This window comes from Micromesistius poutassou, assembly GCF_964030765.1.
Source record: "Micromesistius poutassou genome assembly, chromosome: 15".
NCBI classification, from domain to species: domain Eukaryota; kingdom Metazoa; phylum Chordata; class Actinopteri; order Gadiformes; family Gadidae; genus Micromesistius; species Micromesistius poutassou.
In genome coordinates, this window is record NC_140285.1 from 7,824,430 (window position 1) to 7,851,244 (window position 26,815).

The 26,815-nt window shown below is 44.8% G+C and overlaps 1 protein-coding gene across 2 annotated transcripts; it reads right to left on the reverse strand.

Moving 5' to 3' along the window:
• Positions 1–5,902: 5,902 nt before the first annotated feature.
• mical1 (microtubule associated monooxygenase, calponin and LIM domain containing 1) lies at positions 5,903–26,815 on the reverse strand. 2 transcript variants are annotated; one of them, XM_084479943.1, is made up of 25 exons: positions 26,791–26,815; positions 26,186–26,264; positions 22,807–23,108; positions 22,014–22,221; positions 20,766–20,873; positions 20,324–20,419; positions 19,986–20,141; positions 18,665–18,765; positions 17,952–18,209; positions 16,743–16,858; positions 15,783–15,909; positions 15,414–15,489; positions 15,154–15,301; positions 14,729–14,919; positions 13,373–13,479; positions 13,108–13,161; positions 12,493–12,739; positions 11,877–11,947; positions 10,646–11,504; positions 9,861–9,985; positions 9,639–9,740; positions 9,052–9,145; positions 8,521–8,614; positions 7,585–7,658; positions 5,903–7,139 (listed from the first exon to the last, which is right to left on the reverse strand). In XM_084479943.1, the coding sequence occupies exons 3-25, from the start codon at positions 23,062–23,064 to the stop codon at positions 6,940–6,942; spliced, it is 3,870 nt and encodes a 1,289-aa protein (XP_084336069.1). In that variant the 5' UTR covers positions 23,065–23,108; positions 26,186–26,264; positions 26,791–26,815; the 3' UTR covers positions 5,903–6,939. The 2 variants fall into 2 exon arrangements, with proteins under 2 accessions (XP_084336069.1, XP_084336070.1); XM_084479944.1 differs by lacking the exon at positions 26,186–26,264 and having other exon boundaries at positions 26,791–26,804.

Consider the following 26,815-nt stretch of genomic DNA (forward strand, 5'->3'; position numbering starts at 1 on the left):
GAGTCATTCAGTTGTCTTTTTTGCCATGGCTAATATATAGTTATAAGGTAGAGTCAAACGCAAACTTACAAAGAGCTGCTAGCAAAACTTAATATGCAACACACCAAATATAGCCTTGAAAAATAACATGGACGTCAACTTGACCAATGAGGTGTTTAATCAGGATAAATTAGCGGTCAACTTGCCCTCAATAGACCTGTGTTGCCTATTTTCTCTTATATAAGGTGCCCTTCCACCACCTAGAATCTAAATAACAAGAAGACTTCACGAAGCCATTTTATAAAACTTAAATTACAGCGTATACAAGTTATGTTTCTCAAGGTCAAGAACGAGACGTTGATGGAAGAATGACGTCACTACACTAAAGGACTGTCACGAATCGACCAACTTTGAGGGCGTGTATATACTTCGAGTGTTTTCTCCGGTTTTTAAATTAAATCTCCTCTTAAAATCATTTGTAAGCATTGTCTCGAACGAAAAGACCGACGTCCATCCTCGTAAAAAACACTAATTAGTCATTAGTTAATCATTTAGTTGACTAATTAATTACGAAGTAATCTAGCAATATCGCCAAAAAGCCCGCTGAATAATGGAGACCCTACCAGTCAAAGGAACAAGAAGGTCAGCCGTGCTGCCGCTGCTCTCCAGTTTCCCCTCCGCGGCTCACGCTCACTAAACACACGCGCGCGTCTTTTGTTCTCCTTCTCCCGCGCTGCTCTCGTGTTGTGGAGCTCGCGGACACCTGCTGCAGTAAAACCCCTTCCCGCCACAACACAACGTGCTGCCGTTTCTGCACCAGCGTCGACAGCAGAGGCACTCACGAGCGAACACGGTATAGCCTACCGCCACCTCGTCATACACAAACACGCGGCGGGACGATCGACAACATTCCCAGGGTATTTATTTCACCGATTACATTTGGGCCTGCGTACTTTTAAAAACACACTTTTATTTGGTCTCGTCTACAAACAACAACACAAGCCTTACCCTCCCTCCCAGCTGCCTTACCTGTAGGTTTATAACAACTCAAGCCCCACGCCTTTGCACTACCGGCACAAGAACTTCCGCCGATGCACGACGGCCAACATTGATTCACTGCGTGTAAGGATGAAAAGCGCCGCGGGGGTCGTCTCGTCGTGGCGAGAGACATGGAGTGCGGACGTGGTCCTCCGATGGGGTTCAAGACCATAGCCCCCCACAGGACGGAGTTGGCTGCAGCATCCGTGGAAAAGCACTCTGCAGCAGCAAGACTGCGAATGATCAGATGTGCCACTATTACCAAGCTGCATGGATACTGTGACGGTGACAACATGTAACAAGTCGAATTGCCTTTCTTTTAAACATGTTTGAGTTTCGAAATAAATGCCCTCTTTAGGATGCCATAGCCAACGCGCGCGCGCCTTCGCCAATTCCCAGTTTCCGCGCAATATGCAGTTTTGTGGGGAAGCCAAGCATCTCTAAGCAGCACTCTTATATTACCGCTATCATTATTAGTATAAAAACATGACTAACCCTATAATTATACATACCGTATTCGGTGTCCCGTCTATTCGCATTCATTGACTTGAATAGGATGGAATGAAGAAGGCATCGAACATTGAACGTATGGCTCCATTAAAACTCACCTCGAGGCTGTGCGCAGGAAGAGCTGAGGTCCGACTCTCCTGTCAAAAGCTTGTTAAAGTCTACCCGGATTACTTCGTTTGGGGCCGAAGAAAGAGGCCTAATTCTGGTCAAGTCAGAGATTACATGCATTGGAGTACTCGGAGAGGAGGGGCTGAGAAGAATGCCACAAGTGCTGACAGGGACTCGCTTGTGTTGCCACTGCATCGCGTTCAGGTTTTTTCCCCCACAACTGCAGTTTTATAAAGGATTGTGTGATGTGCACAAGCTGCCCCCCTCCCTCTCTCTTTCTCTTTCTATTTTTTTTTTCTAATGCGTTCTGTTATACATCTGGAGAGAGAGAGAACAGTAAAGAATAAACATGCGAGCAATTCACAGAAGTACCACAATGATTGGTTATTGATCATAATTATTATTGATCATGATGATTGATCATAATGATTGGTGATTGATTATAATGATTGGTATTGATCATAATGATTGGTATTGATTCTGATTATTATAATTGGTTATTGATCATAATGGTTGTTGTTAATCATAATGTTTGGTTATTGATTATAACGATTGGTTATTGATCATAATGATTATTACTGATCATAATGATTGTTATTGATGTTTTTGACCATAATGATTATTGATCATAATGATTGGTTATTGATCATAATGATCGTTATTGTTCATAATGACTTGTATTGATCATAATGATTGTTATTGATCATAATGCTTTTATTGATCATAATGATTGGCTATTGATCACAATGTTGACCAGCCACTCCCACAGCATGATCACAGCCTGTGCAGGCAGCCTACCTGTGTCAGCTCTACCGTGGACGCAGAGTAAGATGGAGTGAAACAGTGGCTGATGTTGTCATGGATACTGCTTTGTGAGGTCATTTCAATTGGGACATATTACACACACAAAAAGCATGAAACAAGTATCTGTGTTTCTCTGACACACACACACATACACACTCTATATGCTTTGAGTGCCCCGGAAAAGCACGATACAAATAAGATAAGCACAAACAAAACAGGCTAAAAGACAAACCAAATGCGGTAATAAGATGTGTAGGGAGTGGCGGCCATACAGAGCCCACGGGGGGTCTGTGTTTCAGTATGCTGAACTGCAGCAGGAGGAAACAAACGGGCGCTCTACAGTGTGTGTGGTATTGCTCAGCAGATTTGAAGCATGTTGTGCAGCCATGATGTAACAGATGTAGGACTTTGTGTGCTGCTCTGTGTTTGCTCTGAGTAAAACCTCTACAAGGTCAGCGTTTCTTGTATATAGGAATATAGGAAGGAAGTAATATACAAGCATCCTAGCGATCCAGCCAAGGTATTGGGGGAGTAGAATTTTAATCACGTCTCACTTCTCTTCTCAGCCGCACTATTAATGACTTCCTTTCAAGAGATTTTGTGAGGTTTACATGATGGTTGGTTTTGTCAACCTCAGAATCTCGAGCCATGCCATTTGTTTATCGTGTTTGTTTTGTTTATACCTTATAGCATGTGTATACCCCACACAATAGCTGTCACCAACCCACAACAGCTCTCTCTCTACCTAAAGAAAAGAGTTATCCAAGAGCTGGCTAAAGGCAGTGGAAACCGTTTCCCAGCCTATAGGATCACTTTGTTGATCCCAAACCCATAGCATAAATATTGCATTTGCTAAAGCACCACTTTAATGGCATTGCTGAAATTCTAGAATAAGCTAAATAGGAGAGAGATATACTTTTGTATATCTGTACAGGCCTACTCAGATTTTGTTTGTTTGTGTATGGTTTTTGTGTATTATTATGATTTTATCAGAATAAATTCCCAAATGTATTTTGTTGTATGATGAATAATAGATGGACTGACATGAATCCTAAAAAAAAATCCCATAAAAAATGTCTGGGCCAATTCAAATCGATCCAATATTTGTTTCAACGACTCATAAAAGTGTCCAATTCAGTGAATAATCATCTTATCCCCGAACAAAACAAGAAAAGAAAAACATACAAACAAAGAAGCTTTTCGTATTATGCAACCAAAGTCTCTGTTGTGGGATTAACCTGTGGCCCTGGTAGTGCTCACAAAGGTCACACCTTATGTAACCTAATGGGTGGACGGGATCACATGGGCAGCTCTCACTCTGCAGACACTTCAGTAGGTCCGTATAGAATAACAGACCCTGCAAAGGCACTACTGAACAATCGCATCATTTATTCATACTTTGTTTGTTGCCGTGTTGGATTTAAAAGAGCCCCTCCCCGAGCTGAATCATATTACAATTGTTGGACCAAAAGTTTGGTTAGTAAGCCTATTTCTCTAAACTTTTAAGATGTGCTAAATTAACACCGTGGTGAAGTTAGTTTGTTGTTGGATATTCGACAGATATTCGCATATTTATTTCGGGTTCATCAGCGGTTCCTGCTGTGCTTTCAGTCAGTCTTGGCGGACAACCATCAGCGGTTCCTGCCGTGCTTTCATTCAGTCTTGGCGGACAACCAAGGGACACCCACTTGATCCTGATTGATTGCTTTTTACATAGGGACCGTCAATAAATTACTCCATTCATTTCCTATGGAAAATAGCTTTTTGCTCAATAACTTCCATGGTATGGCACCAAAATACCCCAAACCAATGCAGAACTGTTCGACTAGGTGGTACTTATTAGACACATCCACGCAATCAACCCCCGTTCATCATCAGGTGGGTAACAATAACCTTCATCGTTCCATTTATGAACACTAAAAAAACAAACAGCCTCCACAAGCTTCCTCCATAAGGTCAAAAGGTATGATCATTTTCTTAAAATTAGGCAGTTTCTGCAAGTGGTTCAGCTTAGGCTGGCGTGCGTTAATGGTTAATGTCCCTCCTCCTACACCTCCTACACTGGCTCTCTGCTACACACAACATCCAACACCCCAAACATTCATCAAGTGGACCGGGTCATCAAGAAAACTTACGTAAACATGTTTTCCATATTGATGCATTTATAAAAGTAATGACTATTCCAAGTTTAAAAAGGTTGAATATTTCATGAAACCAATGGCGTAGCCAGAAATGTTCAAATGAGTGGGCACAGAAAAAACGGGTGGGCATTGATTGAACATAAGATAGGCCTAGATTAGATGCACCATACAAATATTTATCAAAGGCATGTTATATTTATGACATAAAGATGGAATTTATTAAAGGCATTTGATCACAGTTAACAAATTACGCGGAAACATTTTAAACTTGCAAAAAACTTCATGAACCCATGCATCGGCGCGTCACATTTATTGAACGCTTTCGGTCACAGCGGACAAACGCCGTTTAGGCTAAACATTTTGAACATGCGCAAAACTGCATGAACGTAGCTTTGGTGTGTCATCACATCAAATTGAAATAGATTGGCCATATAAGACAAGCCTACTGCAAAGATGAAAGAAGAAACTTATCACACACGCAGAACGAGTCCTGCGAAGGGCATCCCAAAGTAGTTTCAACCTGCACGGGGCTTTCACAGCAACGTTCAGGGGGGGAGGGGGGAGAATCAGTCAATTAGTCCTCTGTCAAATCACTGTTCGCGATTTGACAGATTATTCAGCTCTCAGCGGAGTGCTGACTTGCGCGCCTTTTTTAGATGGTGAACGTAAACGAAGGAAAGCCCTGATTGGACGGGCAAGACTGACAATGAAACACTATTTCACTTGCGTCTCTCTCCCCACTTAAAGGTGCATCAGCAAATAATCCAACTAGTTTATTTTCAGGTGTTTTCATGAATTCAGTTGGCTTTTATGAGGGATATGGTTCTTAAGTGTGGTCTAGCTTTGAGAACATCATTATCAAACTGCGCGGTTGTTGATCATTATTATAATGGATGTGCTTGATAATGAGTGGAGTGTGAGGATACAATCTTATTTCATAAATACACAGGATCAGATGTTATAATCCCTTGTGCCAAAATCCAAGGAAAACACATATTCAGAAGCCCCTGCCTAAACCAACCTTATAATGATCTATTGTTTCAATGTTAAAACACTAATAACAAAAGTTATTAGCACACCAGCAGAGTTATTAGTCCCTCCCACCCGGACTGGACTTAGAAATTGAAGGGAGGGTGAGAGCCTGCCCCCTAGTGGTAAATAATTAGAACAGCAGGGGTAGCTGATCCAATTGAGTAACATCAATTAGCTCTCAAGTGACAGTTAGAGCTTGCAGAAACACTGCAAAAAAAATAAATAAAACAGATCCCAAAGGCCGTAAAATAGATAATGCAGCTCAAACTCACCACAGGAAAATATGAACACCACAAAGTGCAGGATCTTTATTTTTATATATTTGTGAAATGATGTTTGACAGAATGAATATTTAAGGCTTTTCATGAACATGACATGGTCTTTCTCCTTAGCTTGAAAATATTTTTTGTTCACCAGAAACAACAACAACCTGCTTCTGGTCTGCAAATTAAGCCCCATAGTCAATGGCTGAAATAAAATGGCTTCCCTTTCCTCCTCTGTAAACCTCTGTGTTTCCTAGGGTTAGGGTGAGCTCAGCCTTAAGAGCCGCCTAACAGTTAAAGGCCATCAGTGAAAGAAACCTAAGACTAGATCAGGAGAACTGAAGCCCTGAGAGCAGCTAGAAACATGCAATCCGAAAAAAGCAAAGAAAGTGGAACCGCTACATCAATGACGATGAATATATCAAAAAGTATCTGTGAATTAAACGCATCTTTGTCACATCATCTTTTATATATATTTATAACATAATATATATTCTTTAACACCAGGTCACCGCTAGAAGGACTTCTATGTAGTATAGAAAAAGAACAATAGTCGTTTTTGTGTTTAACACGCCCCAGCGCCTAGAAGCACTGATTCTCGCAATAATACATCAGATGCAATTATTTTCGATCGCATTCTTATCCAAAACCACACAGCCTCTGACACTTCTCAAATGAGGATCTCTATGGCATTCATTTTATATACAAACATCTTGGCATTTTTCATTTCCTTATTTATTTCAGTCCTACAGAAAGTTGCTGTATCTCAAAGGGCTAAATCCCTGGGGATCTGGGTGTGCACACGCCATGACCTGGTTTGGGGGGGACGACGACGACGACTCTCTCCATCCACTCTCTCCTCTCCCCCCCCCCCCCCCCCCGTGAGGACCATCTTTGGCTTTATGTAGAAGCTTGTCATCACATCACTGTGTGTGTGTGTGTGTGTGTGTGTGTGTGTGTGTGTGTGTGTGTGTGTGTGTGTGTGTGTGTGTGTGTGTGTGTGTGTGTGTGTGTGTGTGTGTGTCTATTTTGGTGCATCCCCCCCCCCGCCCCCCGCCCCCCCTTTACTCCCAATGCACCTGAGCCCCCGCCTTGGAGTGTCTCTTGGCCTCCCTGAGGGTGAAGGCCTCCTGCTCCTCGCTCATCTCCTTCAGACGCTTCTCGTCCAGGAAAGCCACCAGGGAGTCCCTCATGTCCACCACCTCCATCCTCTGCTGCAGGATGCGCTCCTCCTCCGCCTGCTGCTCTGCCGTCTTCTCAGAGTCTGAGACACCACCGCGCGCACCACACACGCCCACAAACACAGGCACACACAAAAAGACAAATGCACAAATGCACACAGACACACACGCGCACACAAGACAAGAAGATTACAGTAATTGTCAACGTTATTTGTTGTACCATTACATTGCATTAGAACTTAATATGTTCTAATTGAATAATAATGTTAACATTGCAGGCCCAAGTGGCCTGAATCACGTGTTATTTTGGCTGTATATTTTTTTCAGAGCAGTGTGAACAGCAGTAATCACAATAAATCTGATCCGTCTTTGAAAAGATTTGATCCATATTGCACATATTTCATATGTCCGATCCAAGCAAGGACATAAAGGCCTGTATCCCAGCCTGCATCACAGCCGAAGCCCATAAACAATATAAATATGAATGACCTGTTTAGAACTAATCTACCCCAATTAAGAATGACATACCGCTCAGTTCCATGTACTTCCTGAGCTCCAGTTCCAGTATGCCCTGCTGGTCTTCAAGCTCCAGCTGTCGAGACCTGCAAGAAAGCACCACAACAGAAGGGCTTATTGACAGCTACAGGGATAGGGTAGCCCTTATCCTATTCAACCATTGGCTTTATTCTTACACTAGAGAAACTAGCTGGATGATTTTATTAGGAACCATAAGCTTTTTATGTGAGATCTACTTCAATGTGATAAGAAGTTTGATCACCGTTGTGATTTTCCTACGGAAATAAATCTGTGTTTTCAGGATACAAATATGGTCCTGTGTACTGAACGTGTCTCAGAGTGAGGGGATGGCGGTCTTACTTTTATTGTGGGAGGAGACCTTTAAATGGCGGCTCAATACTTGACTACCTTTGAAACATTCGTGCAGCAATCAACATGACTCACAGGGTGCAATGTGTGTTTGTGCGTGTGTGCATGTTATTCATTCCCTCAAAGAGGAAACAGTGACCATGCTGTAGCCTATTTTCACCCTCAACACAGACAGTGTTGTGCTCACAGGGTGACTGCACAGTCACGCACTGTTGACTTGCTGTTGGTGTGTCCCGAGGGGGACGAGGGGGTTATTCATCTGGATTCATGTTGTTCGTACTTCACCGTATCTCTCTCCTCATGCCTGGATTGAACACTTTCACTTTTATTATTATTTTATCTTTCTTTCGATATTTCCACACCTCTTTTTTATTTAGTCTTTTACCTTTTAAATGTTTACTAACTAGTTTGTCCTTGACTATTTTATCTATATTTCCATGACATCTATTTATTTTATGTGCCCTGTTTATTAGCCTTTTCATAACACCTGCTTAAAAAGCTCATATGAATAAAGCTTACCATTATCATCGTCGTCATTATCATCATTATTATTATTCTTATCATTGATATTCTACTTACGCCACCATGAGATCGGACTCCTCAGAAACCACCGCGTTCTTCTCGTGGACCAGCTGTATCCACTGCTCGATCATCTCAGGAGAACCTCCACTCCCTGTGGAGAGGTTCAGAGGATTGTGTTAGCCATTAGCGACAGTAAACCCATGACATTTTTTTTTTAACAAATTAGATTTCACACGGTGGATTTCACTAATCTTCCTCCAGGATCATTTCAGAGAGATTCCGATCATAATCAAAACCTTTTTAATTTCCCCTCCGTTTACTTCCCAAATCTTTTTCCATATCTGTCCAGAAGTGAGGTAGGTGTGACTTAGCCAGTCTATACATGAACTAACAGAAGCCCTAAACATCACAGGAACAATGTATTCCTGTCAGGGTTTGGGACAACGTGAGAGGTTGTCGGGGTGACTAACAGCTGCCTCACAAGCAGGATGTCAGTGGTCCTCGTGCCCTTATCGCGACTCCACACGCAGTCACACAACTCTGTTGGTTTGGTTGAGATGAGTAAGACTGGTGTGGCTGCTCCCTCACCTGGCTCCCCTCTCAGAGCTCTCTCCAGCACCACGCCTTTCTCCTCCAGCTCTTTGAAGGTCACCTCGATCTCCTCCAGCCGCCTCTGGATGGACTGCCCAGGGTCAAAAGTCAAACCGTTAAGGCAAGGCAGCTTTATTTATGTAGCACTTTTCATACATGAGGCAGACTCAAAAGAGCTTCACATAGAAACATTGTCATGAATACAATAAAATAATAGATAAGTAAAAGAAAAAAAAGGCCAAGTTAAAAAATGCATTGTAGAGTAATAAAATAAAAATAGATACCAGGAGATAATAAAGGCAAAGTAAAAAAAGGGGGCTTAGAGTTAGGGGTAGTGTAATTGGGGTAGGGTAAGGGATATTGCACAAATTTTTGTAAAGCCAAACATTTTTTGCTGCGTAATATTCATATAGAGACAATGGAATATTAACTAACTATTATCAACCCCATAAGCTATAGTATGAGCCTGCTGAGGTAAAGCCCATTATAGGAATGATATTCACGTGTAGGTATTATTTGCGATAGCAGTAATTACAAAAGCAATAGTACTGAATGTCCCTTATGAGCACTAAGACATTGCTGACCTGGGCATTACGGAAGCGCTGTAGTTCCGTCATCTTGGCTCTTCGCTCCAGCGTCCTCATCTTCCTCAGCGCCAACTTCTCTGCTTCGACGGGGTCAGATGGCTGGGACAGAAAATGGAAAGGCGGTGTATTTGTGTTTGTGTTCTTGCCAGTTTGAAATAGCAGTTGAAGTTGCCAACTGTTAGCGCCAAATTGAATACGTTTGCTCCGGTCCTGGCCTACCTTCTCGTCAGAGAAATCAATGTCGTCTCTCCCAAACATCATATCTTCGTCATCGTCGTCATCATCGTCCTCCTCTTCATCGGCACCGTCTTCTGAAGTGCTGTGGCCATGTCTGAACGTTGTCTCTGTGGGAAAGAACAGGAAAAGAACAGAAAATGATGACCCGATGTGCGTGTGTAGTCCATTATTTTTGCTCCATTTTAATACTGTCAATTCAAATCGCTTGAATTCCTTAGTCCTAAATTAAATGTTCTCATATTCTACGAACTCTATTGGTTTGAAACAATCCGAAAAGCCCTAGTACAGTACACAGCTACTGACCAATGAGGCACGTAGTACACAACGTAAAGTGACTAAAGTATCAAGCAAGTCTCATATCATATATCATATCTTGGATCATTATCTCATCAGTTCACCCTGTTGTGATAAACCTTAGATTGGGTTAGTCTAGTAATAAATGATAATCACCATTCCATTCTACAGCACGACTATTTTGATTAAAATAATAGTGTTTTTTGTGGCAAAATTGTTGACAAATGTTTTGGTGTGACTTTTTGTTTGTCAGCATCTCTTCTCAGTTTTCTCATCCATACTCCGTAGTCATACTCCGTTCATATAAGTGTGTGCATGTAAGCGCGAGGCGAGAGAGGCTTTGGCCGACTGACAGTTGGCTCTTGTTAACCGCTTATGCTAAGCCCCAAAAAACGCTGCCTACTTCACCAGATAAAGGAGCTGATTTCAAAGGGGGTTGGGGGGGGGTGGGGGGATGGGCTGGCGTTACTCACCCACTCTGCCCGGGTGGGGGGTGAGGACACTGAGCCGGGGGTCTCTGCTGAGCCGGGGCGACGAGAGGTTCCATGGGGAGAACTTGGAGCGGACCCTGGTCTTGGCCTGGCCGCCCGGCTCCTCTTTCCTGCGGAAGCAGCGGCGGTTCCTCTTCTCGCGCTGCACCGTGCTGCCGCTCCAGTAGCCCTCCTCCTCCTGGCCCGGGTCCTGGCCCTGGCCCTGCCCCGCCGGCTTGGGGGGGCTCGGGCCCCCCGCCGTGGCGGCGGACGAGGAGGAGCAGCTGGAAGACCCCCCGGGGGTCTCAGAGTCCGAGTCGGCGCTGAAGCTCTGCAGGTTCACCAGTTGGCACTTCTCCTCCTCCGACAGCTGCAGCTTCCGCAGCGACTGCTTGGGCCGCAAGTCCTTCTGGCAGGGGGACCCCCGTTCCTGGTGCTCAGGGGACCCACCAGGGTCTGTGTCGTCGGCCACGAGGGTGACCCCGTGGATGGATCGCGGCTTGGGGACAGGAGGCGAGGGCTTCGGGCTGGGATGGTTCTGCTTGGAGACGCGGGGCTTTGGGGTAGGAGGGGACACGGTGGGCGTGGTGGTCTCCTCCTCCTCCTCCTCCTCCTCCTCCTCCTCCTCTTCAATGGGCGCTACCATCCCGATAGCCTGAGGGTCCCGGGGGGGTTTTGCAGGGGACTGGGGGTTTCCTATAGGTCCAGGGATGGTCTGGGGTTTATATCCCTGGACTGGATGTGGCCGTTTGGGTCCAGAGTCTAGTGTGTGGTCGTGGCCCTCGTCTGAGGGGGAGGGCCCGTCGTCCTCGCTGGAAGTGCTGTCCTCTTCATCCGTTGGACCGTCTCCTCCTGCACACGCCTGGACCAATCCAACACGAGAAAGAATAAACAACAACATAGAGAGTAATGAGGAATATACAATAACTGGGATGCGTTCGTTTCTCTTGCATGTGCCGTTAGGAAGGCATTTGTGTCCACAATTCCCACAACGGTACAAAATTGCTCTCTGGGAATTAATTGCCTCCTCTCACTCGCTTTCCTCATATTTATTTTAGCTTTCCACCGCGCCGACTCCACAGGGCTGCAGCTGCTGATGAGCATCATCTCATCCCTGCGGGCGGGGGCGGGCTTGCACTTATCGGCGCGTTTAATTCCGACTGTCGGCCGGCGTTAAGTCACGTTAGTCTGGAGAGGCGGCAGGTAATTTCCTCGCTGGGGGGGGGGGACCCACCTCATCAGAGGAGTCCTCGGATCCGTTCTCGGGGCCCAGGTGTTCGGAGTGCAGCTCGCAGTAGAAGGTGCCTGTGTGAGCCAGACGGGAGACGAGTGGAGTGAGGTGACGCGGAGAAACTCAGCCCCTTTTCAACGGCTATTTCTCCATTATTCATCCAAACGAAATGATGAAGCCATTCTTCTTGTCCCAAATAATTCATGCGGATACATAAATGACACGGCGGTGCGTAATTATACCAGGAATAGACTTCCACTGAGCACTTTAATACACACAGGTGCTGCGGCTGTGAATCTAGACAGATCCTCTTTTTTGAGCTTATGCATGAGGGACAATTATGCATTCTATTAGGTAAATGTAAAATGGGTGAAAAAACGAGTATGACTTTGATAACGAATCCCATGCAGAACTCCCACCCAAGGCTGCTTCAACAACAAGTTTGTGACGCCTTCAGTGGGCAGGCGGTCCTTTTAACCGCTTCCAATGAAATGCTATGAGAATTCTCAACGTCACAACACACCTTCCCAAACAGTGCGTGTCGAGGGTAAACCCGTACACATACACACGGCCTGGACCCCGCCACGCGTTAGGGATCCAATGGTCAGGGACCACCCACCTGTGGTCTGGTGGAAGGTGTAGCCTCCCAGCCTCAGCGGGTGCCCACACTTGTGGCAGGTGAAGCAGCCGCGGTGGAAGAACTTCCCCATGACGTTGACGCGGGCCAGGAGGTACAGCCTCTGGCCACAGCTGTAGCACTCCTCGCTGCTGCCGCTGCCGCCCAGGCCCGGGGCCGCGTCCGTCTCGGGGTCCGCCTTCACACCGGAGCCCTGGCTCTTCTCCGGGGCCACAGGGGGAGCTGCAGGCTGAGGTGAGCAAAGGAAAGGTACATTTTATTTTAAGTCGTATGTTGTTGTTTTTTCTCAAGGTTAAAGTCTCTATAGTTCCCTGTCAATACTGATGGACGATGGTGATGCATAATTGAGCATAATTATCTTTTTGAAATTGTGAAACTGTTGGAGAGTCAATGAAAATCTTTCTGCTTCCTCTCTTACAAAGCCTGTGAGCAATCGGCTAGTACGTTGTGTCACTTCGTCCCACCGTACAGTCATACCCTGAATAACATTCCTGCTACTTTATGTCACACTGTGAAACTAAGATCACGGTCATTCCAGGTCTTTGAGATATGAACAAAGAAGCGCCGCTCTCTCATGCCAACCCTCTGAAGACTTACGCAGGTCTCATCGCCCATGTTGGTCTTCTCCTGCCTCTGTGATGCCAGCTTCTCCTGTTGAAACAACCGGAACAAACACTCTGATGGCAGACACAACAGCTGTGACGATGACTAGATCCACCTTCTACATTAAGAAATGAGCCAACCTCACCACACACACGGGTCTTGATACAAACACCAGGAGTGAGACCTTAATCCTACCTTTGGTTGGCCTAGCTCTTAGATAGAGGGCTGATACTGTGTGCTGTGTAAACAGTGGGCTCACCTTGCGTCTCTGCAGCGAGTTGTGCTTCAGCTTGCTCAGGAAGTAGACGGCAGACTGCGCTCGCGACAGAGTCAGAGGCTTGGGCAGGTCTAGGAGGTCTGCAGGCTCTGGTGGTCCACAAAAGGAGAGGGATTCACACACACACACACACAGAGAGACACACACACACACACACACACACAATAAACGCATACGTGTGCACAGACATGAGCCCTGCTCACACACCGCACGCTGCTACGTCAGTCTCCCTGCGGTGCTGCACACAAAATCAATCCGTCTACTATCGGCAGAATAAACCTTCTCCATTTCATCAACCTGCATCTCTCCATCAAGCAAGAATTAGAAATCGTTGACACCACCGTCACTGGCGATCTCGACCCATACTTACCTTTACTGTTATTACAGCAGCTGGATTCAAATGAACCAGTCAGGACCAATATAGAGCCCTGCACACACACACACACACACACACACACACACACCCACCTCCCTAGCACAGAGCTGCTCTCCAGCCCTCTTTCCCCCAGCTCAGGTTGCAGGAGAGAGCCTCCTGCTGCACATCTGTGAGCTAAATGACTGCACAGCATCACTGACGAGAGCCGACATGTCCCACCCACTACGGCTTACACAGTGGGCTCGCAGTGCTGAACCCCCCACTATTGCTAGGACCCCTACACACCTTACTACACAAACACATGCACACACACCCAAAGGGACTCATCAAAATACCTCCTGAATAAATCACTGCAGTACCGGCAGAAGGATCCTCCTTCAAAGGCTGGAATACTATTAGCTCCCGTTGAGAGGGGCGGTAGTCCCTCCCTGATCCCTGAGAAGCCTTCTTCTCGCCGCTGCAGTTTGTTAGTGCACGGGAGCAGTGCAACCCTTTAGAAGCTGGCTCTGAGCCAGAGACGGAGCCACTCAAAAACCCCAGTGAATTATGGGTAACATGCTCTTAAAGAGACGGTGCGACTTTAAATGCTTTTCATCATCAAACGTGCTGACAGGCGCAGGAAAACAGGGCCTGACCCTTTAAGAAATGTTTGCTAATGTTGTGTACTTCAGATTAATTACTAATGCAAGATTTAATAGTGTTACATAAAGCACCCATCAATAAAGACAAACGCACAATTATACAGAATTGAGACAGCAATATGGCAGTTTAACCTGAAAAAACCTTTACAAAATATCTAAAACAATCATTACCAATAATATGGGGTACACAAATGATAATTTAAAAATAGTGTTATAAAGCAGTTTCTTAAAAACGTATAAAAAATGAAGGATAATTTATCCGATTGTTGCCGCGGCTGAGAACCTGTTCAGAGGGTAACAGCTACACTTCTGTAGGCTTACCTTTTTTGTTCCTGGTGAAGCCGTCGTGGACCTGGGTGAGGTACAGCACCATGGACAGCTTGTCTATCTGGTCACTGCTGGCCATGTCACTGGCGGCCATAACCGGGGAGATGCTCAGCTCCCGTTCCAGAAGATCCATGGCCAGTTGGTTGTTGTGGACCGCATTGGACTCATTCAGAGACGACATGTCACTGAGACCAGACGAGGATCACGACGGAAGAACCAAATGACAATTATTACATTTCCAATTCTTCATTTCCCCATTTACATCCAGGGTTCCAGCTGTGTGCTATATCAAAATAAACAAATGAACAAATGATCAGAAACAGATAAACAGATAAACGCACAGGGTCTCATCCCTTCAAAACAGTCCATCTGTTTTTACAAGGAGATTAGCCTAAGAGCTACGAGCTAACTGGACTCACATGAGCTTGGGTCTGAAGTGATGGATCAGAGCGCACAGGGCCAGACCGGAGCTCCACGACCGGGTGAAGTCCTTGACTTCTACTCCGGCATAACTCGCCGTGTTCTTCTGACACCACCTCAACAGATCCTCCGCACCACCCGCTGAATCTGGGATCAGGACAGGGAGGACGTTTACAGTGAGGTTGATGACTCTTAAGAACAGCAGTTAAAGTGGTGCATTAAAACAAGGGAAATAAATAAAAAACAACCGAGCGCTGACCTTGTCGTAAGTGAACGCCTTTGTTCTTCTTGCTCGGAGGAAGGGGCTTGTCGTTGACGTCGTACAGGTGCTGTACCTAAAGATAACAAGACTCGATCGATGCATTGTGACAAACATTTGTCAACAACTCAATCAGTAGTGGAAGTGTAGCTACGCAGAAATTGTGTCACTTCAATAAACAATACTGGCCCTCGAGACGTTTACAGAATAATAATAATAATAATAATAATAATGTCCAGACACCCAAAGTGCTTTCCAGCACTCAAAGCACTTGACATAATATTACTTTCTCTAATATGAATTTTCAGCACGAGAAACATTGATGGAATGTAACCCCCTATTAAGGACGGGGGGGGGGGGCAGTCTGACCTGGTGCACCTGTATGGCCGACAGGTTGACGTGCTGGTAGCGCGTGGAGGGGTCGATGCTGTAGGACGTGTAGTTCTTGTTGGTGTTCTCCGGGGTGGTCTGGGACAGGAGCTGGTAGACACTCTCTCTGTGTGGCACAGTGTGGGTCAGCAGGTGAGTGAGTCAGTGAGTGTGTGTAAGAGAGAGCGGATAATCAAATCAAATGGACCAGTAACAAGAAAGCTGTATCGCACTGAGCACTATTAAGGTAGAGTAGCTTCACAGCTGTTCACCCTCAGGTCGAAAAGAAACTAGTTCAACATCAAACTTTATTTCTTTACTTGCGTCTCCAGCGGTGGAAAGCAATGGCAATGTTACCTTGTTTTGCTTCTACTTCTATCATTTATTTTTATTTTCCACGATTGACAAGAGGCCAGAATAGGCCCTCGGCCAGCACCCCTCTCCTCCTCTCAGGTTGGGCTGAGGGCAGACTGGACGCTGCATTGGAGGGGCCCTCTTGAGGTACGAAGTGGTATTACGAGACTTACTAGCTGCTCTGGAGCTAGCTGCTAATGTCAGTAAATATCTCTGCAATACAATACGTAGACGTCTTTCAGATAACGTCCAAAGTGTTATATCTACACATTCTGAACATTCTTGATAAAGCAGGTCATTTTTGAATATTGTAAACTACTAAGCTTACATGTTGTACCTTTAATCATTTTAGAAATGTTTAGGATCTGAAATTGTTTACTTTTGGATTCCAGATTCAAATTGATTGAATTGCTGAATGTGCTCAAGACTAATTACTTTATTAATCCCAGATGGGAAGAGAGTGAGAGAGAGGAAGAGAAAGAGAAAGAGAAAGAGAAAGAGAGAGAGAGAGAGAGAGAGAGAGAAGCAACATCGTCACATGAAGAAGAAGCATGTGTTATTTGTCTGTAGTTGAGTGGTGCTCATGACTCGAGTGCTGTCTCCTACCGCTCAGCCAGCACTTTGAGGTAGGGGACTCCCAGGCCCCAGCTTCTCACCATCCACGCTGTGTCAAAGGCAGCAAAGAAACCCCGGGCAATACCCGTTCCCAGGGGCCAGAAGGGCTGCACAACCAAAACACACAAAGAGACCATTGAAATGTATGCCAAACCTTCTGCCTATAGTTCTCGCGACCATCCACATTAACCATCACAGTTATGATTAATGTTGAGGAAAAGGCCTGTCATTACCATTACATTAATGGTTAATGTTGAGGAAGAGGCCATTACCATTACAGTACTGGTTAATGATCTCAGGAGAAAATAATTGCAGAACCCATCAACTACAAAGCTTCCTAGATAATGAGATTCTAGATAAATCAAAAAATAGACTAGACTATAATATATGCCATATTATTTCACATTAATTTAATTTATTCATGCAGCTTTATACAGCTATTATTGAAGCAGTTTTTTGCATGTACAATATCAATAGAGGATTAAGGCAAATCCAGTAAATGTTATCCGTATAGTCCTTTATCACAGTTACAGGCTTCGTAGGCCACTAAGGTAAGGAACAACTCCCCCTATCATCAGGGGGAAACCTTGAGAAGGAAGGTACAAAGTGGACTCCGTCCTTCCACCAACGGTTAGCAGAGCAACAGGGTTCTTCATGGGCAGATAGAAGGGTATCAAATGCTACCAAAAGGTGAACAACCTGCATGATTTGCTATTTTAGGCTATCTCCAGTCTAAAGCTCCAGTCTAAACACTGCCACCCTAAAAAAAGTGTGTCACGCTGAAATAACCTTACATGAGATTTTTGTACACTGTTGCATTGTAATAAACAGCCACCCCTGTGGCCTTAAAGGTCCCATATTGTACCACCAGGTGTGAGTGTGGCGTTACAAGCCGTTTTGAAAACCTGCCTCTTCTGACATCACAAGTGGCCGTGTCCTACCCAGTTCAATGTAGCAAACGTTGCTCATCTATCCGTCATACATTTAGGTGGACACGCCCACTTGTGATGTCAGAAGAGGCCGATTTTTCAAAACGGCTTGCGACAGCTCATCACGCCCACACCTGGTGTTAAAATATGTCACCTTTAACGTCTACATGATGTGCTTTGGAACCCATGTCAGGCAGAAGTAACTGTAACATGCTGAACATTGAACCGGGGTGAGCCGCGTGCGATTTGGCCGGTGAACGGACGGACCCACCTCCACCAGGCTGTCCCCCACCAGGCCCATGAGCAGCTTCTTGCCGCAGCGCTCGCGCACCAGCGAGGCGTGCTCGGCCCGGTGCATGCAGGTGAAGTCGAACATGGCCACGTCGGGACGCCCGGCGTGGTTGGTGGCGAACTCCAGGTCGGGCAGCTGGCGGTGGGTGGAGAAGTTGGCCGCCTCGTAGGCATAGCGCCACAGCGCGTCCTGGTCCACGTTCTCCCGGGCCAGCAGCTGCTCTGCGTCGCTGTAGTCCTGGGGGGGGGGGGGGGGGAGATACGATACGATAGTACTTTATTGTCAGAGCAATGGAGCTTGCATCCCAGCAGCTCCATTTACAAACAAAAGTGGCGAATACGGGTTTGAGGGTTTTACAACCGAAAGTTACTGCGTTCGCTTCCTGTGGTCTGCAGCTTACGTGTAAGAGGCCCCCCCCCCCCCCCCCCCAACTACTCGTTGTAACATGCATCTACATACAGTAAATATATATCATATATAAAAGTAATAATTGTAGAAGAATAATGATATATATTAAATAAATCATTTAGAGCATCAGCTCCAAGCTGGAGGCTAGAGAGTAGAGAGAGAGGTGGTATAGGAGCCCAGAGTTAGTAGTAATGGTTTGGATCCCTCATCAATCAGGTTCATTTTAGTTTGTTCATTGTGTTTGTTTTATTGGCTTGGTGCGTGTGTATTTGTGTGTGTGTTACCTGCTTAATGACCCCCTTCTTCAACAGACTCTTCTTCTTGGCAGTCATCACAAAATAGTGGGTGTCGTCCTTATAGTAAACAATGTTTTCTAAATCAATACCTTTGGAGAGAGGCAGGGGGAGAGGAGAGAGGGAGGAGAGAAAATAAGACTCTCTTGGAGGCAAAGGAAAAAACTGTTTCATCTTGATCTTCATCTTGCTTTAACTTAAATTAAATGTATACAGATACAAGCAGAAATACATTAAGCAGGAAGCAGGAATCTGATTATAGGATAGGAACAGATTCACCCAGCCAGCAAAAAAGCCAAACAAATATTCTGGTAAAGCTTTATTAGGTTTTAACTGCTTTATCAGGTTTTACAGTGAAACTGTGAAACCTATTGTATTTCTAGGGATTCCGTATTATTATTATTTTCTGTTGGTGACGCCTGTAGCTCTGCTCCCAATTGCTCAGGAGTTTTCTAATTTGTTGATGAAAACGTTTGGTACCACTTCGCCCATAGTGTGCAAAGGTACACGGTGCCCCTGCGCCTGATGGCAAGCATTTCTGAAACTGGTATTTTGCCTCTTTGATTTCTTTTGGTACAGTGAACATTTTTGGAAAACGTCCAACATTGTCTAAATAAATAACGGACTACCAGATTTGGTCCACGTGTACAAGGATGCGTCTGATTATGAGTTATTCATGGGTTACAAATCAATTATAATTGACTAAACTATGCAATATTCAATCAGTCACAAATCCAATTGAGAATGACCCAGGGCCTTGCAATGATGTAGGCACACAGACACCACCCCCCTTAAGAAGTCAGCCAAGTGCCACAGTGAATACATTTTAAGCTCCAGGGGGCTTAGGATTAAGGCTCCAGGGCCTTGAAACTTTACATAGCTGACATTCCCCTTGAGAAGTTTGCCAAGTTTGGCATAGATAGTTCAACCAATGACATCACAGGGTCAATTTCATTATGTGATCAGCCAAGCGCTAGGCATCACTTTGCCCACAGGGGGCACAAATCCCCCATAACCGTCATGAAGTCAAACCAATGGCGGGGTTCACTCACAGCACACACACCAGGCCATGTGTGCTGTGAATGTGTGCAGCTTTCATTAGGTATTCACAGTGTCTTGTGACATCTGTGGAATCCTGCCCAACCTTACTGATTGATGACGAATATTGTGTCAGTTCTGCTCAGATATTGTTGATATACCATAGATTACTGGAACACACACACACACACACACACACACACACACACACACACACACACACACACACACACACACACACACACACACACACACACACACACGGGCCAGTCACCTGTTTGAGTGAGCAGATCATGGAAGAACTTCTGGTTGTAGATGCGGGCCACTCCGCTGATCTCAGCCACCTGGGCCTCGGCTGCGGTATGTCTGTTGGTGAAGTTGGCTGTGATGCCGATGGCTAGCTTCCCCCTGAGCTCCTTCTGCTTGAAGCCTGCAGAGAGACCATTATGGACGCAAATTAACGTATGCCCCACATAGTTCTGAAAAGGAAGTGCAATATGTTAATACACCATTGTATTTGATTTGAAGTGGAATAAGTGATCGTTGTCCCTTACTGTCTGTCTGTCTGTCTGTCTGTGTGTGTGTGTGCATGTGTGTGTGTGTCTCACACACCATCAGGGAGAAAGCTCCCCCCTCCAGCAGAAATAAAGACATCAAATTGAAAGGCTTGAGTAGGATGGGGTTTAGGATGCAGTTTGGCCGTCCACCCTGACATGACAATGTGCCATTTAAATAGAAAAAAAACAACAGTTACAATACAGTTGGTATCATAGTTTCTACAAAACAAACCCTTTTCGGCATTTATGGTTTAAATCGTCGTTCCTGTTTCTGAATCCTTTCTCAAGTCAAAACTGAATTTGTCCAACAGCGATGACTCTATGTCTGTATGAAGGTCACTTGCTACTTTCAGAGAGAGGAAGTACCATGAGCATCACTCCATAAGCATATGGTGCATGGCGCCCGAATGACGTTACTGCTTTACCCCTCAACAGTCACTCTACAGCAACGATACGCCAGTCTTATGTACGAGGCTAACAGGGTAACATTGTGGTACCTTTGTCCCCGGAGGGCTCCTCCAAACCCTGGAATTCCACCGAAGTCAACACCTCCACCCCCAGGGCCAGAGCCACCTTCAGCAGGATGAGCTGCAGCTGGCGAATACCTGCACAGAGACACAGGAGGTTACATCTAGTTATGAAGAAATGATCATATACATTATTATGATTAACATAATTATTCTACTTCATTTAAGAATGCTTGATTCTGATTGGCTGGGAGGAGGGCATTAAACCGCTGACTTGTCGGTTGTACTTGCTGCTGACTGAGCACAGCGTCATCAAATAGTAGATCAATACGCCGCTTGTATTTTTCCCTTTTCTATCACAGAAATTTCAAACATGAGGTCCATTGTAAAAATAAACCTTGTTTAAAAAAGTTTCTAAATGTGTCGGAAATCTATCGGAGGGTCAGTCGATACATAGTTTCGCAAGCGAGATACAACGTTGTAACTACATTATTAAACTAGTGATCAGATGCAGCCTTGTGTGGTTGCTATAGAAACTAATTAGCTACAGCTATTCATCGTAGTTCTAAAGGGGACTACTTTACCGTTACCGACGGTAAGCTGTCCACGAGCCGGTCATATCAAACTGTTTATTGCCCTGCCTCTCGGTGATTATCCCTTACTTATTATAACCATAATAATATATATGATCATATACATTATTATGATGATTATTATAATAATTTGATTAACATATTATTGTACACATTATTATGATAAATATTATCATTATAATAATATAATGGTTTTTATATGATTATTATGAATACGATTATAGTATTAACAACAACATTGATAATATATCACGACTGGTAGTGTGTGTGAACAACGGTAGCTCCTGGCAACAGCTCAAAAGTCTCAGTAACTAAATATTTGACAACAGGCTATTTGTCAATGTCTATGCACACTAATGACTCCTGGCCCACAGTGACTATGTGTAATCTATTTGCATCTTCGTGGTAGACCACATGTGAAGCTGTCATCTACCGAATCATTGACGGTCACCTGGTAACGTGACATGGTCCCATGTCACCACACCATGTGACATGTTTTTAGAGAGCATGCTGAACGAGATGAGCCAGCTCTCAATCAAATACAGTGTTCCAACACACACACACACACACACACACACACACACACACACACACACACACACACACACACACACACACACACACACACACACACACACACACACACACACACACACACACACACACACTCCCAGTGTGTCCTCACTGATGTGGTCCAGGGTCCCGGTGCAGAATCGGCCGTAGAGCTTCTTGGCTCCGAGCCCTCGGAGGTCATAGATGGTGTAGGGCCACAGGTGCAGCACGTTGTTCCGGGAGAAGGACGCCCTCTTCTCCACCACCAGCACCTGGGCCCCCAGCAGGGCCAGCTCCACGGCGGCCCTCAGCCCACATGGTCCGGCCCCCAGCACTAGACACTGAGCAACAAGAAACCAGAACAGAACTCTTAATGGTATAAATCATACTACTACTACTTCTTGTGTTACTGTGTTGATAGTGTGTTCGCCACACTGTGTTCATAGTCACAGTGTTGTTCCTGTTATTCGGGTGTGTTCACACTTCATAGAGTGTCAACGCACCAAGAGTGAGTGCTTAGCACTTTAGAGTCAACGCCTCACAATTTCTCACACACACACACACACACACACACACACACACACACACACACACACACACACACACACACACACACACACACACACACACACACACACACACACACACACACACACACACTTTCAGATCATCTGCAATATTACTCGAGTAAACATTAACGCTCTATTTGTGAGTAGCTGGGAAGTTAACCTGCAACCCACCAGTTGAAAGACCACCAGTTCTGGTAGATATGATGATACTGGTGGCCAAACGTTTTTACGAATCAATATATATAAAAATAGAGTGAAAATTTCCATCACTGCTCTAAAGCCAAATGAAGTAAAGTCAGCCTATATAGAGTAAAAAAATCCAAAGTGGTTTGCTTAGGTCATCGGTTGACCCGTTACCTTGTTTTTGGCACAGGCCTTCCTCTGCTGGTAGTCCTTGTGTGACGCCCTCTTATCTATCTTCACCCACAGGGCTTTGGCCTTCCAGTAGTTCAGCCTCTCCTTCAGCTTGGAGTAAAACACCCTGAAGTCCTTGGGATCCACTTGGAGCTGCTCACACAGCGCCGCAAAGTGCTGCTGCACATCCCTGCAGGTTTTGGCCCCGATGAAGAGGTCGAACAGGGCATGCGAGGGGTCGGTGGGCTCCTGGTTCGCCATGGAGACCCCAAGGTCGTCTTCCTTTGGTTTGCTTTAGTGGGCAGCTGTATAAAGGGAAAGAGAAATGCATAAAGGTTGGAATGATATCAGGCAGGAAGAGGGGGGGAGGGAGCTTGGGGAGTGCGGTTGAGATAGTGACAGAGACAGAGACACAGAGAGAGACAGAGTCACAGACTAGAGGAAGTCAGCTCATCTGAAGGGGACTTGTGTTATGTGCTGGCCTCTCTAGACCACCATGCCCAGCCCTTCAGTCTTGTTATACGAGCCTCAATTGTAGCAGCGTAGCTTGTCATGAGTCATCGGTGCCTACCCCCCACCCCCCCCCCCCCCCCCCCACAGTGGCTTCTGTGCATTTTTATGAGTAGCTCAAACGCACACACACACACACACACACACACACACACACACACACACACACACACACACACACACACACACACACACACACACACACACACACACACACACACACACACACACACAGATGTCTCATTCTTACACCAGGACTCAGCAGTCAGCAAGTCATTAGTTTGGCCAGGCGATAAACCTGGTCTGGGATGTGTTACAACATCAAAGATACACATGAAAACTAAACCCTTGTAAAGACTCCCTCTGTTTCTCCCTGTCTGTGCTTAGCATGGCAGCTTGCATTGTGTGCATTTTTTTTTCTCATCATTTCTCATCATGAAATGATGAGGAAATCATCATTTTCTAAAATAGTATTTTTTTTTCTACAGTACCGAAAGAGGATGTGTGTTGTAATCTAAACACTCCCAGAGACTCGCTCTGTCTCAGTCAAACTACCTTATGCTAGAACAAAATATAACAAACCAGGTGGGCCCCATCAACACAGTGGGGCTAATCAAAAAGCCCCCCCCCCACCGAACACACACACACGCCCTTTGGGGAGCCGTGTCTGGGACCAACGATCCCCCCATTCTATTATGGTCTGCTCCTGCAGCCTGCCACTAGAGCACCACTCTAGCCACTCAATTCCTGCAGCCTGAGTTCCACTCTCCTAGCCAAGCTCTTTGCAGTCACGCAAGCTCTGATTTCCCTGGAAGAGTTGGTAGCAGATTAAGATCAATTTGGGAGCCTTTCCCCCCTGACACCATCCAGGTGTCCCCAGCCAGATAAAGTGTGTTTCTCCTGGATACATGCTGCCAAGAATCACTCAATACCAAAGCAACTCACCATGGCTGAACTTTGGAACATTTTGACATAGTGACCAGTGGTCATGTGGCTGGCCTGGTCAAAGATTAAATCATCAACAACTTCAACTTGGAGGCGAGTCAAGGAACACACCTTTACCTTTCCAAATCCAATCTAATCTAATATATACTATGATACAATAATAATACTGATATTGAAACAATATTGAAACATGTAATGATCAAATATTGTCCACTTGTACCCACCTGGTAACAGATAAAGGTTCAGTTAATACCCCCGTAATACCCTTGTTTTCAAAAGTACATTCTGTGTGACAGAAATATGCTGCGTCTTTTGAGAAGTGGGCGTGGCGATTTGATAATAATCGAGACTGCTTTAACAATGGCCCTTCAGGGCACACACTCAGATAGTCTAAAGAGACGCACTTTCATGAAGGAAAACAAGATCAGGCTGCACGAGAGCCAAGCATTACAAGAATGCTCATCTACGTGTTCCAGAGTAATACATCATTTTGACACATTCTAAAAAAAGATGACAAAATGAAAGCTCAAACTACAAAAAGCGACACACTGCCCCCGACCTATGACCAGTGGTCTTCTCTGTGGTTTCCACAGCGTTTCCTTTAGCTCAACCCTCGGCCCTCCCCTTCCTGCTGACACCATCTCTACAGCCCACCAACTGACACTGGCTCAACATCCTCAGCCCTAAACACCTCACACACACACACACAACCTTGTAATTAGCACCGCCACAAAGCAAACGGGAGATTAGTGGTGTGTGTGTGTGTGCGTACGTGTACGTGTGACTGTGTTTGCGATGCAAGAGATTATAACCTGGAGAAGACCAGACATGTGAATTTGCCTCAAGGGGTCTGTTCTCTGTGTGCTGTTGGGACAGGGTTGAGGAAGGAACAACAGGTAACACAATCAAAAACTAGAAGTGGTGTATAGCCAATAGCAGGCATAGAATACCTAGCATAATTTCAAAGTTGCAAAATACAGACTTTGAACACGCTTTACATACAGTAAGCATTTCAGATATACATACAGTATTGCTACGTATAGCTTTCTAAAAGATGCACACAGCACTGGCATAGCCATGGGGGGACATCCCCCTGACATATAGAAATATTTTTGAAACTTCAAATGTTATGCCTCTAGTTTAAATTAGGCATTGAAAACTGACCTAACAGACCTTATTATAGGAAACAGGAACAACATGACAGTTTAGACATACTTATGATAATGCATACTTCCTTTTCTTGTATATTTCTAAAGACAAAATATTGAAATAGGTGGCTTTCATGGACAAGATGTAACACAATATTAAAAAACATGTTGCAACACTCGATTGTCACCTCTATGCAACGTATAACACGATTTACGAAGGCAGTCAAAAGACACAAACTCCAAATGCTCAGATGTGGTTATGCCTTTGCGTAGATTTTTGGATGGAAGTTGCTTTGCTTTGTTTAGAAGTTCACTCTGTAGGCATATATGTGCTGATTTATTGCAATGTGACTTATGTAAATGGTTGTAAATTGCTAAGGAGTGGAGACACAAAGAGGAGGAGATGAGGAGAGGATACTCAAATGAGAGGAGCGGAGTAGAGAGGAGAGGAGTGAGGATAGGGGGAGAACAGACCAGCAGAAGATTGATATGCCATGTCTAAATTGGGTCATTAATAAGATCATTGGAAAATAAAATCCATAATTTCTAGATATAACAGGGTAACAATTGATGTTTCTGAAACGTTATCATCTCCCACTGAAATTAATTCCTTGTTACGACACTGGCAGACACAAACCATTATTACACAGAAACTGAACAAGTGTGAACAAGACTCATATTTCTGAATAGCCCGGTCCTGTTGAGAGGACTACACACAGGCAGCATTTAAAGTGTAATCTGATACATAAATGAGTTGCAAATTAAGTGAATTTGCTTACCTTATACTAGCACATCGTTCATGGTAATTTGGTCTTGCAAGTCTCAACCAAGTCTTGGCTCCTCACAACACAAACCACGCTGCACGTCAGAGTATGAAGCAAGGGGCGTGCTCAGATTAGATATTGCGGACAAAGAAACGGCGTGGTTTAATGGAAGAGACTTCATATGTATAGTATTTGTATTTGCCGTACGTTATTGAGCAGGCTAGGCCTACTGTACTTTAAATAATGATGCCAAATACCAACGATATGACAAACGTAATAGCATTTAACAAACGTTAGATGAGAATACCGGTGTAGTCTAAACCATGAACTTCATTATTTACACTGGGACCTCTTCACAGATGTTCTCGTTAGTATTAAGGAAATGCCTTATAGACAAAGACAACTATATTATAACATCTAATAAACATGAATTAAACTATATCAAAGAAGCCAAATGTAAAGTTGTTCAATGCGAATACTGTTTTCATCAGATTCCTTTTGATTTCCGATACGCTATTACGTTACCAGTTTGAGTCCGGCTTATTAGCACAAGAATAAGATCAAAACGTCTAAACATGTCACTTCTCTTTATTCGGCATAGATCTGTACGAACGGCTCACCTGAGCGACCCGGGTTCACTGAAAC

Bases quoted from the DNA above. Each gene is read 5' to 3' on its own strand.
- mical1 (XM_084479943.1), bottom strand. From the start codon at position 23,064: ATGGCGAACCAGGAGCCCACCGACCCCTCGCATGCCCTGTTCGACCTC. The intron at 12,740-13,107 runs GTAAGTCTTCAG...TGCTCACCTCAG, and splicing joins ACATGGGCGATGAGACCTGC to CCTGCAGCTCCCCCTGTGGC. The intron at 9,741-9,860 runs GTAGGCCAGGAC...TTTCTGTCCCAG, and splicing joins TTGATTTCTCTGACGAGAAG to CCATCTGACCCCGTCGAAGC.